General features: G+C 42.7%; 1 protein-coding gene across 4 annotated transcripts in view; it reads left to right on the top strand.

Annotated features, from left to right (window-relative positions):
* The window catches only part of EPB41L5 (erythrocyte membrane protein band 4.1 like 5), a 181,006-nt gene that overhangs the window by 156,201 nt on the left and 11,465 nt on the right, over positions 1-13,340 (top strand). For all 4 annotated transcript variants that reach the window (XM_063712728.1, XM_024243166.3, XM_024243164.3 and 1 more), the window contains 3 exons: positions 6,591-6,684; positions 10,567-10,641; positions 13,196-13,237. In XM_063712728.1, coding sequence (XP_063568798.1) covers positions 6,591-6,684; positions 10,567-10,641; positions 13,196-13,237 — 211 coding nt within the window. The remainder of the gene's footprint in view (positions 1-6,590; positions 6,685-10,566; positions 10,642-13,195; positions 13,238-13,340) is intronic.

Genomic DNA, 13,340 nt, shown 5'->3' with positions numbered 1-13,340 from the left:
ACATCATCGAAGCAGAAAATCAACAAAGATATTCAGGGCCTGAATTCAGCACTGGGTCAAATGGACCTAATAGACATCTACAGAACTCTCCACCCAAAAACAACAATATACATTCCTCTCATCGCCACATGGCACATACTCTAAAGTTGATTACATAATCGAACATAGAGTATTCCTCAGCAAATGCAGAAGAACTGAAATCAGAACAGCCACTCTCTCAGACTACAGCACGATCAAATTAGAAATCAAAACGAAGAAATTCTCTCAAAACCATACAGTTACATGGAAATTAAATAACCTGCTCCTGAATGGCTTTTGGGTATATAATAAAAATAAGGCAGAAGTCAAGAAGTTACTTGTAGCTAATGAGAACAAAGATATGATGTACCAGAATCCCTGGGACACAGCTAAGGCAGTGTTAAGAGGGAAATTTATAGCATTAAATGCCCACATCAAAAAGTTAGAAAGATCTCAATTTAACAACCTAATATCACAACTAAAAGAACTGGAGAACCAAGAGAAAACCAACCCCAAAACTAACAGAAGATAAGAAAAAAAAAAATTAGAGCTGAACTGAAGGAGATTAAGACACACAAAAAAAACATTCAAAAAATGAGGCGGGGCATAGTGACTCACGCCTGTAATCCCAGCACTTAGGAAGGTGGAGGCAGACGGATCACTTGAGACCAGGTGTTCAAGACCAGCCTGACCAACATGGTGAAACTTCATCTCTACTAAAAATACAAAAATTAGCTGGGCGGGGTGGCACACGCCTGTTATCCCAGGTACTTCAGACACTGAGGCACAAGAATAGCTTGAACCTGGGAGGCGGAGGTTGCAGTGAGCCGAGATTGCACCACTGCACTCCAACCTGGAAACAGAGTGAGACTGTCTCAAAAAAAAAAAAAAAAAAAAAAAATCCAAAAAAACCCACAAAAGATCAATGAATCCAGGAGTTGCTTTTTGAAAAAATAATAGACCGCTAGGTAGACTAATAAGAAAAGAGAGAGGATCTAAATAAACACAATCAGAAACAACGAAGGGGATATTACCACTGACCCCATAGAAATACACATAACTATCAGAGAATATTACCAAACACCTCTGTGCACATAAACTAGAAAATCTAGGAGAAATTAATAAATTCCTGGACACACACACTCTCCCAAGGCAGCCAGGAAGAAATTGAAACCTGAACAGACCAATAATGAGCTCCAAAATTGAATCAGTAGTAAACAGCCTACCAAACAATAAAAGCCCAAGATTAGATGGATTCACAGTTGAATTCTACCCAATGTGCAAAGAAGAGCTGGTACCATTACTGCTGAAACTATTTCAAAAAATTGAGGAGGAGGGACTCCTCCATAACTCATTCTTTGAAGCCAGCATCATCCTTCCTGATACGAACACCTGGCAATGACACAACAAAAAAAAAAAAACTTCGGGCCAGTATTCTTGATGAACATCAATGCAAAAATCCTCAACAAAATACTGGCAAACTGAATCCAGCAGCACATCAATCCACCACAATCAAGTAGCTATATCCCTGGGATGCAAGGTTGGTTCAGCATATGCAAATCAATAAATGTGATTCATCACATAAACAGAAATAAAGACAAAAACCACATGATTATCTCAATAGATGCAGAAAAGGCTTTTGACAAAATTCAACATGCTTCAGGTTAAAAACTCTCAATAAAATAAATATTCAAGGAACATACCTCAAAATAATAAAAGCCATCTCTGACAAACCCACAGCCAACATCATACTGAATGGGCAAAAGCTGGAAGCATTCCCCTTGAGAACTGGCACAGGACAAGGATAGCCTCTCTCACCACTCCTATTCCACATAGTATTGGAAGGCCTAGCCAGAGCAATCAGGCAGGAGAAAGAAATAAGGGGCATCCAAATAGGAAGAGAGGAAGTCAAATTATCCCTGTTTGCAGACAACATGATTCTATATCTAGAAAACCCCATAGTCTCAGCCTAAAAGCTCCTTAAGCTGATAAACAACTTCAGCAAAGTCTAAGGATACAAAATCAGTGTACAAAAATCACTAGCATTCCTATACACCAACAATAGTCAAGCCGAGAGCCAAATCAGGAATGCAGTCCTATTCACAATTGCCATAAAAAGAATAAAATACCTAGGATTTTCTTGGTTTCTGGGGAAGTGAAGGATCTCTACAAGGAGAACTACAAAACACTGCTTAAAGAAATCAGAGATGACACAGACTAATGGAAAAACATTCCATGGCCATGGATAGAAAGAATCAATATTGGCTGGGCACGGTGGCTCACTCCTGTAATCCCAGCACTTTGGGAGGCCGAGGCGGGTGGATCACGAGGTCAGGAGATCGAGATCATCCTGGCTAACATGGTGAAACCCCATCTCTACTTAAAAAAACAAAACAAAACAAAACAAAACAAAAAAATAGCCGGGCGTGGTGGCAGGCGCCTGTAATCCCAGCTACTCGGGAGGCTGAGGCAGGAGAATGGAGTGAACCTGGGAGGTGGAGCTTGCAGCGAGCCGAGATCGCACCACTGCACCCCAGCCTGGGTGACCTAGGGAGACTCCGTCTCAAAAAAAAAAAAAAAAAAAAGTAAGAATCAATATCATTAAAATGGCCATATTGCCCAAAGCAATTTATAGATTCAATGTTATTTCTGTTAAACTACTGATAACATTCTTCACAGAACTAGAAGAAACTATTTTAAAATTCATATGGAACCAAAAAAGCGCCCAAATAGCCAAGGCAATCCTAAGGAAAAAGAGGTAGCTGGAGGCATTATGCTATCTGACTTCAAACTGTACTCCAGGGCTACAGTAACTAAAACAGCATGTTGCTGGTATAAAAACAGACACATAGACCAATGGAACAGAATAGAGAGCCCAGAAATAGTGACACACACCTACAACTATCTGATCTGTGACAAAGCTGACAGAAACAAGCAATGGGGAAAGGCTTCCCTATTCAATAAATGGTGCTGGCATAACTGGCTAGCTATATGCAGAAGATTGAAATTGAACCACTTCCTTATACTATGTGCAAAAATCAACTCAAGACAGATTAAAGACTTAAATGTAAAACCCAAAACTATAAAAACCCTGAAAGACAATCTAGGCAATACCATTCCGGACATAGGAACAGGCAAAGATATCATGAAGAAGATGCTAAAAGCAATTGCAACAAAAGCAAAAATTGATAAATGAGATCTAGTTAAAGAGCTTCTATAGCAAAAGAAACTCAGCCAAGTAAACAGCCTACAGAATGGGAGAAAATTTTTGTAATCTATGCATCTGACAAAGGTCTAATATCCAGCATCTGTAAGGAACTTAAGCAAATTTACAAGAAAAAAAAAATCCAACTCCATTAAAAAGTGGGCAAAGGAATTGAACAGACATCTTTCAAAAGAAGACATATATGTGGCCAACAAGCTTAAAGAAAAATGTTCAACATCACCATTAGAGAAATCCAAATCAAAACCACAGTGAGATAACCATCTCAACCAGTCAGAATGGCTATTATTAAAAAAAAAAAATCAAACAATAACAGGCAAAGTTGCAGAGAAACAGGAACTCTTATACACTGTTGGTAAGAGTGTAAATTTGTTTTTTTTTGTTTGTTTTTTATTAAGTATTGATGATTCTTGGGTGTTTCTCGGAGAGGGGGATATGGCAGGGTCATAGGATAATAGTGGAGAGAAGGTCAGGAGATAAACACATGAACAAAGGTCTCTGGTTTTCCTAGGCAGAGGTCCCTGCGGCCTTCTGCAGTGTTTGTGTCCCTGGGTACTTGAGATTAGGGAGTGGTGATGACTCTTAAAGAGCATGCTGCCTTCAAGCATCTGTTTAACAAAGCACATCTTGCACCGCCCTTAATCCATTTAACCCTGAGTTGACACAGCACATGTTTCAGAGAGCAGGGGGCTGGGGGAAAGGCCATAGATCAACAGCATCCCAAGGCAGAAGAACTTCTCTAGTCAGAACAAAATGGAGTCTCCTATGCCCACCTCTTTCTACACAGACACAGCAACAATCTGATCTCTCCTTCCTTTCCCCACACTTCCCCCCTTCTTTTCAACAAAACCGCCATCGTCCTCATGGCCCGCTCCCAATGGTGGCTGTCTCTTTGGAGCTGTTGGGTACACCTCCCAGACAGGGCGGCCGGGCAGAGGCGCTCCCCACCTCCCAGACGGGGCGGCCGGGCAGAGGCACTCCCCACCTCCCAGACGGGGCGGCCGGGCAGAGGCGCTCCCCACCTCCCAGACCGGGCGGCCGGGCAGAGGCGCTCCTCACTTCCTCCCAGACAGGGTGGCAGCCAGGCAGAGGCGCTCCTCACCTCCCAGACGGGGTGGCCGGGCAGAGGCGCTCCTCACTTCCCAGACGGGGCGGCCGGGCAGAGGCGCTCCTCACTTCCTCCCAGACGGGGTGGCCGGGCAGAGGCGCTCCTCACCTCCCAGACGGGGCGGCCGGGCAGAGGCGCTCCTCACTTCCCAGACGGGGCGGCCGGGCAGAGGCGCTCCTCACCTCCCAGACGGGGCGGCCGGGCAGAGGCACTCCTCACCTCCCAGACGGGGCGGCCGGGCAGAGGCGCTCCTCACTTCCTCCCAGACAGGGTGGCAGCCGGGCAGAGGCGCTCCTCACCTCCCAGACGGGGTGGCCGGGCAGAGGCGCTCCTCACCTCCCAGACGGGGTGGCCGGGCAGAGACGCTCCTCACTTCCCAGACGGGGTGGCCGGGCAGAGGTCCTCCTCACTTCCCAGACGGGGCAGCCGGGCAGAGGCGCTCCTCACTTCCCTGACGGGGCAGCCGGGCAGAGGAGCTCCTCACATCCCAGACGATGGGTGGCCAGGCAGAGACGCTCCTCACTTCCTAGACGGGGTGGCGGCAGGGCAGAGGCTGTAATCTTAGCACTTTAGGAGGCCAAGGCAGGCGGTTAGGAGGTGGAGGTTGTAGCAAGCGGAGATCACGCCACTGCACTCCAGCCTGAGCAACATTGAGCATTGAGTGAGCGAGACTCCGTCTGCAATCCCAGCACCTCGGGAGGCCAAGGCGGGCAGATCACTCGAGGCCAGGAGCTGGAGACCAGCCCGGTCAACACGGCGAAACCCCATCTCCACCAAAAATACAAAAACCAGTCAGGCGTGGTGGCGTGCGCCTGCAATCCCAGGCACTCGGCAGGCCGAGGCAGGAGAATCACAGGAGCCCGAGGCAGGGAGGTTGCAGCGAGCCGAGATCATGGCAGTACAGTCCAGCTTCGGCAACAGAGGGAGACTGAAAAAAGGAGAGGGAGACCGAAAAAAGGAGGAGGGAGAGGGAGAGCAAGAGTGTAAATTTGTTCAGCCATTGTGGAAAACAGTGTGGTGATTTCTCAAAGACCTAAAACAAACACCATTCAACCCAGCGATCCCATTACTGGATATGTAACCAAAGGAATATAAATAATTTTATCATAAAGACATATGCACACATATGTTCATTCCAGTACTATTCACAGTAGCAAAGACATGGAATCAACCTAAATGCCCATCAATGGCAGACTGGATTTTTAAAATGTGGTATGTACACACCTTGAAATACTATGCAGCCATAAAAAAGAATGAAATAGAATGAAATTGTGTCCTTTGCAGAAACATGGGTGGAGCTGGAGGCCATTATCCTTAGCAAACTAACACAGGAACAGAAAGCCAAATATTGCGTGAAGTGGGAGCTAAATGATGAGAACACATGGACACATAGAGGTGAAAAACAGACAGTGGAGCCTGTCAGAAGGTAGAGCACAGGAGGAGGGAGAGGATCACGAAAAATAACTAATGGGTATTAGGCTTAATACCTGGCTGACAAAATAATCTGTACAACAGACTCCCATGATACAAGTTTACCTATATAACAAACCTGCACATGTACCTCTGAAGTTACAAAAAAATTATACTTTTCAGCTTCAAAGTTAATTCCTTTTTATAATTTTTTTAATATTCTGTATTTGTTGGTACGTTGTTTTCTTGGTTTCCTTTACTTTGTCCATGGTTTTCTTTAACTTTTTAAAATATTGATGCACTATAGATGTACTTTGTTTCAGGGTACATGTGACAATACGTTAAGCACTTGGTGGACACTTAGGTCAGTTCCATATTTTGACTGTAGTGAGTAGAGCTGCAATGAGAATGGGAGTGCAGATGTCTTTTTGATATATTGATTTTCTTTTGGATATTTACCCAGTAGTGGAATTGCTGGACCATATGGTTATTCTCTTTTTAGTTTTTGAGGAACCTCCATACTGTTCTTTAAAGTTGCTGTACTAATTTACATTCCCACCAGCAGCGTAAGAGGGTTACCCTTTCTATGGGTCCTCACCAGCATCTGTTATTGCCTATCTTTTTTATTATAAAACCATTTTAATTGGAGTGAGATGATGTCTCATCATAGTTTGGATTTGCATTTTCCTGATGATTAGTGATGTTGAGCATTTTTTCATATACCTTCCCCTACATGAATTTGTTGCACTTGTTTCCTAAGCCCTTTCTTTGAAAATCCTGCCTGTACCTGTACAGGTCCTACATGATGTGAATTTATCTTTTTCTTCCTAGTGCTGTGTTAAATGAGAATAATGTGCCCCTCCCCAAAGAGTCTCTTGAGACTCTGACGCTTATCACACCTGCTGACAGTGGTTCTGTTCTAAAGGTAAGAATACTTTTACTTCTTAAAATTTTTGCCAAAGACAGTTTTGAATTGAATCTTGCAGTATAACCAAGGGCATCTAGTGATTACTGAGTGACACTGGGACTTAAGATGTGAGAAGAGCAGCCGAGCACAGGGGCTCACACCTATAATTCCAGCACTTTGGAAGGCCGAGGCATGCGGACCACTTGAGCTCGGGAGTTCAAGACCAGCCTGGGCAACATGGCAAAACCTGTCTCTACCAAAAATACAAAAAATTAGCTGGGCATGGTGGCATGTGCCTATGGTCCCAGCTTCTCAGGAGGCTGAGACAGAAGGATCGCTTGAGCTTGGGAGGTGGAGATTGCAGTGAACTGAGATCACGCCACTGCACTCCAGCCTGAGTAATAGAGTGAGACTGTCTCAAAAAAAAAAAAAAAAAAAAAAAAAAAAGTGATAAAAGCATTGAGCCACAGTTCTCTAGGGAGAATCCTGTTGCCACACCACTCACAAGAGGATCTTAGGGTTTCTTCTCCAGTTTGTATGTACTTTGTTTATATTTTGGGGGTGGTTTTGAATGTTGGCTATGCTTCCACTCATATTTCCTTTTAAGATACAGTGTTGCATGCAAATAGTGACTAAGTGCTTCTTAGATGAAAGAATTAAGGGATCTTGTTGAATTAGTAGTTTCATTTACTCTAGGGCAGGGGTCCCCAATCCCTGTGCTTCAGACCGGTACTGGTCCATGGCCTGTTAGGAACTGGGCCACACAGCAGGAGGTGAGCTGCAGGCAACCATTGTCGCCTGAGTTCCACCTCCTCTCAGATCAGCTGTGGTGTTAGATTCTCATAGGAGTGCAAACCCTACTGTGAACTGTGCACATGAGGGATCTAGGTTGCTCACTCCTTATAAGGATCTAATGCCTGATGATTTGAGGTGGAACAGTTTCATCTCGAAACCATACCCCACCCCCAAACCTGGTCCTTGGAAAAATTATCTTCCACAAAACTGGTCCTTGGTGCCAAAAAGGTTGGGGACTGCTGCTCTAGGGAATGTAAGCTGTGTGAGAGACTTGACCTGTTTTGTTCATTGCTGTATCCCTCAGGCTGGTCTCAAACTCCTGCCCTCAAGCAGTTCTACTACCTTGGCCTCCCAAAGTGCTGGGATTATAGGCAGCCTAAGTGTCTCAAATAGTACCTGGTACCTAGTAGGCACTAAATATTTGTTGATTGAAACAAACTTTTTGAAATAACAGGGACCTATCACTAATTGCATTGCAGCATAACCACCTCATCCCAACTTCTGCCTTTTCTGTATCCACTTGCTAAACCCTTAACAATTTGGAAATCATAGAAACCCAGTTTATTGCCAATGAATGTTTTAATTTGCAAGTTAAATTGAAAATTGCCCTTGCATGAACACTTACCATTTGTCTCTTTTATTGCATAATGTACATCTATTGTAATTTGCCAAATACTTCACAAAAAGGAAAAATTAAAGATCACCTGTATTCTCACTACTCAATGAAAGTGTATAGTTGGTATTTAGGTATATAAGTATCTTTCAGATTTTTAGGGTTAAAGAGAAAACCCAACCTAAAATATCTTCAATCAGGCATTTCTTTTCTGCTGATGAAAATATGAAAAGATACACTGACTAATCATTGGAAATCATTAAGCAGAACCTGAGATGTTTTTGAAGCAGAGAAGGACATTTAGTTCAAAGATTTATTGCATATATAGTATGCACCAGACAACTTGTTAAGCATTAAAGATTCAAAAATGAATGAATGAAACGTGGTCTCAGCTTAACTGCATATAGTCTAGCGGGAGAGAGAATCATAATACATTGTGGTAGACTTGCACAAGCTGTTATGGTGCACTTAGTCCAGGCAGCAGGGTGGGAAGATGCGAGAGGAGAGAACAATTTTTCATGTTTTTGTGATTTAAATTAAGTTGCATGTTGAAATATGAATAGGACATTCTCCAAGACCTGAAGGCATATAGGCAGAAATGGAAATGTGTAAATGGGTGGCTAAGTGTGGTGGCTCACGCCTATAAGCCCAGCACTTTGGGCCAAGGCGGTAAGATGGTTTGAGGCCAGGAGTTTGAGATGAGACTGGGCAATATAGGGAGACCCCGTCTCTACAAAAATTTTTTAAAAATTAGCCAGCCATAGTTTTGCATGCCTGTAGTCCTGTCTTCTTGGGCAGCTGATGTGGGAGGATCGTGTAAGCCCAGGAAATTCAGGCTGCAGTGAGCTATGATTGTACCATTACACTCTAGCCTCGGTGACAGAGCAAGACCATGTCCCTCCGACCTGCCCACCGCCCCCCAAAAAAAGAAAGAAATGTATGAATGAAGGGCCCGTTTTTGTTGTGTGCTATGCCCTAGGTTCCTATTGTTTATTGCCATATTGGCATTTTATCTTTTGTTGTTTTAAAATTCTGCCAGACCCGCTTCCTCACAGTAGAGAACTGTGTCCTTTATAAGGTACTTCAAATACTGGTTAAACAAAAAGTATTAATTAACATTTACAGGGAGAGGGTTCATATTGTATTATTTTACAAACAGAAGCACCCGTAAGTCTAGATAAAGGAGCATTTGGAATTTAGGCACCTCCTTTATCCACTATCTCCTGTGCTGAACCTGTTACTGGTTTTTTTTGTTTGTTTGTTTTTTTTAAGTTCAAAGTGTGATATTACCATACAGAGTAGTGCCATTCTCATCTAGTCTAAAAGTTAAAAGGCTGGGCACAGTGGCTCACACCTGTAATCCCAGTGCTTTGGGAAGCCAGGGTAGGAGGATCACTTGAACCCAGGAGTTCAAGACCAGCCTGGGCAACATAAGTGAGACCCTGTCTCTATAAAAAAATAATTGACTGGGCATGGTGGTGCACACCTGTAGTCCCAGCTACTTGGGAGGCTGAGGTGGGAGGATTGCTTGGGCCCAGCATTTTGGGGCTGCAGTGAGTTATGCTTGTGCCACTGCACTTCAGCCTGGACAGGGTAAGATCTTGTCTCAATTTTTTTTAATTATTTTTATTGTATTTACTTTTTTTTTTTTTTTGAGATGGAGTCTCGCTCTGTCACCCAGGCTGGAGTGCAGTGGCACGATCTCGGCTCACTGCAACCTCCGCCTCCCGGGTTCACGCCATTCTCCTGCCTCAACCTCCCAAGTAGCTGGGACTACAGGCTCCCGCCACCACGCCCAGCTAATTTTGTGTATTTTTAGTAGAGACGCAGTTTCACCGTGTTAGCCAGGAGCGCCCGGCTGTATTTACTTTTTTAAAATTCGTTTTGAGGCAGAATCTTGCTCTGTCACCCAGGCTGGAGTGCAGTGGTGTAATCTTGGCTCACTGCAGCCTCTGCCTCCTGGGCTCAAGTGATCTTCCCACCTCAGCCTCCTGAGTAGCTGGGACTACAGCTGAGTGCTACTGTGCCCACCTAGTTTTGCTCAGTTTTTGTAAAGATGAGGTCTCACTATATTGCCCAGGCTGATCTCGAACTCCTAGGCTCAAGGGATCCTCCCGCCTTGGCCTCTCAGAGCGCTAGGATTACAGGTGTGAGCCACTGCATCCAGCCAAAAAAATTTTTTTGTAATTAAAAAGAAAAAGTTAAGAGCCAGAATAGTCATAACCGTACCCAAGTTTTGTCTTACCAAAGGAGAATAGCTATTTGAAAATTTACATAGCACTTTAGCTTTTTCACATCCTGATTGTAGTACAGGTTTCCCTCCATGCAGAAGTGGAATCATTAACAACCATGATTTATGAGTGTCCCTGTGTGTTTAAAGGATTAACACTAATCAGGCCTGTGTCAGAATTATAAATTGAGAGGATATGGAAAAAACTTAACATCTGATGATAAAGGGTCATTTAACAACTCTAGATTCCTGTCTTCCATAGGAAGCTACAGATGAATTGGATGCCTTGCTTGCATCTCTAACTGAGAATCTAATTGATCACACAGTTGCACCTCAGGTAAATATGCTTTAAAATAGTATGATGGAAAGAAATTTCTGTTTTGAAAAATGTTCCTGCTAGATTCCAGTTTTTCCCTTTTTAATAATTCGCAGTTAAACTTTTCATTTGATAAGAGTTTATGTTTTAATAACCACTTAGCATTGCCTCTCTCTCTGTCCTAAAATTTTACCACTTTGAATTTGTGTATCACTGTATAGAAATCACATGTCTCTATAAGCCTTTTATAATTCAACATCATATTAAATAACATGAGAGAAAACATGGGGATCAAGCAGTTTCTTAAGACAATAAGGATATATTTAATTTTTAAAAAAGTTTTATAGAAAGATGAGAGCGTAAGAATGGCATTGAACATATCAATCATTATTACAGTCTGGAAGATACTGTATTAAGTATAGTTGTCCCTCAGTATCTGTGGGGGATTGGTTCCAGGACTCCCCTTGGATACCAAAATCCACGCATGCTTAAATCTCATATAAAATGGTGTAGCGTTTGCATACAACCTACACATATCCTCTAGTATATTTTAAATAATCTCTAGCTTACCTCTAATATCTAATGCAGTGTAAATGCTGGTAAACAGTTGTTATATTGTATTGTTTAGGAAATAATGACAAGAAAAAAAATCTGCACATGTTCAGTACAGACACAACCATCCTTTTTTTCCCCCTCCAAAAATTTTCGATTTACAGTTGGTTGAATCCAGAGATGCAGAACTCATGGATATGGAGGGCCAACTGAAACAGTTCCTTCCCTCCAGGGATGAGAGAGATAGAAATGACTAACTTTGCTGGACGCAGTGGCTCATGCCTGTAATCCCAGCACTTTGGGAGGCTGAGGCGGGCAGATCACTTGAGGTCAGGAGTTCAAGACCAGCCTGGCCTACATGGTGAAACCCTGTCTCTACTGAAAATACAAAAATTAGCCAGGGGTGGTGGTGCACACCTGTAGCACCAGCTACTCGGGAGGCTGAGGCAAGGCAATTGCTGGAACCTGGGAGATGGAGCTTGCAGTGAGCCAAGATAGCGCCATTGCACTCCAGTCTAGGCGACACAGACTCCATCTCAAAAAAAAAAAAACCAGAAATGACTAACTTTATACCTTATGAGTGATATGACGAGAATTGCTGTAGGGGCTAGATGCCATCCTGAAGGCTTGGAAATACACATGATACTTTCTGTGGTACTGAATGTTTGCTTAGATCATTAATTCTCAAATTTTTGTGTATATCAGAATCACTTGGAGGGGACGTTAACACACAAGATTGCTGGGCCCCACCTCCAAGTTTCTAATTTTGGTATATCTTGGGTGGGGTCTGAAAAGTTGTGTTTCTAACATGTTCCCAGGTGGTGCAGATGTGGTCTGGGAACCACCCGTTGGGAATGACCAGCTTAGATTAATAAACAAAGACTTCACCAAGGATAAGAATTAACTGCAAGTGTGGAAAAGTCTGTCAAACTATTTTTCGTTTACTATTGATGATGTTTTTTCTCTCATTTCCTACTGTTAACATGCATCTAAAAAGTACTGGTAGGAAAGTCATATTTTGTGGGGCTTTTGAGATGGAGTCTTGCTTTTTCGCCAGGCTGGAGTGCAGTAGCGCGATCTCAGCTCATTGCAACCTCCGCCTCCAAGCGATTCTCCTGCCTCGGCCTCCCGAGTAGCTGGGAGTACAGGCGCATGCCACCATTCCCAGCTAATTTTTTTATTTTTAGTACAGGCAGGGTTTCACCATGTTGGCCAGGATGGTCTTGATCTCTTGACCTCGTGATCTGCCCGTCTCGCCCTTTCAAAATGCTGGGATTACAGGCGTGTGCCACTGCACCCAGCCTGTGTTTTTATTCTTTTGGTGGTTATCTAATTTATTAATAAATACCTGGACTTAACACTAGTTTTTTCTTATGAGTATGTAAGGCCACCAATGCAAGGACTAGTCTAAATTACTAGTAAAATGGGTGGGTTTCCTTAGTTTATAATTCTACACATAGATGACCTATAATAGAAAGTTAAACATTTAAAAATAATATATCAAAGGCCCTGTGAACCAGGAGCAATATGGGTGTTTTTATTGCGCTATCTTCATGCATACATGATAATTAGAGAATGATCTGTATCTAAACAGATTATTTTTCTGTGTACTTTCTTGTTGCCATTTATTTGGATTGGTCACAATCCATTGTTCAGGCTGCTATCAAGAAGGCTATCATTATTTGTAATTAACTGAAATTTCAGAAAATGTTAAACTGAATACTGGGTGTGGGGTAGGGGCAGTCCTATTAAGTGAACTGAAAGTAGTAATAGATTCTTGAATGGTAAATTTTTAGATAAGAGATTCTCAAAGTTATGACACTTTCTTAAGTGGTGAGGGATGGCATCTGTGTTGTATAATAGAAAAGGGTCTTGGATTTAGAAGTTCATGTCAGCTCAAGGACCACCATTAAGAATTAAGAATTGCCCTCCTAGAATGGATTTCATAATAGATATAAGTATTATAAGTATGAAAATAAGTCAGTCTTTCCAAAAAGTAAATACATACATAAAATTATTTTAGGTGTCTTCCACATCCATGATCACACCCCGGTGGATTGTTCCGGTAAGTTCATGTTATTTGTGATTTTTCTTCTGGCTACTTTCTCAGGGTAAAGCCTAAAGGATTACTAGGTTCTTTGTTTTTCCTTAAAAACATGAGGGTTGTT

This window comes from Pongo abelii, chromosome 11, assembly GCF_028885655.2.
Source record: "Pongo abelii isolate AG06213 chromosome 11, NHGRI_mPonAbe1-v2.0_pri, whole genome shotgun sequence".
Lineage (NCBI taxonomy): Eukaryota > Metazoa > Chordata > Mammalia > Primates > Hominidae > Pongo > Pongo abelii.
Note: the sequence above shows the minus strand (reverse complement) of the source record. Positions and strands in the feature narration are given on the sequence as shown.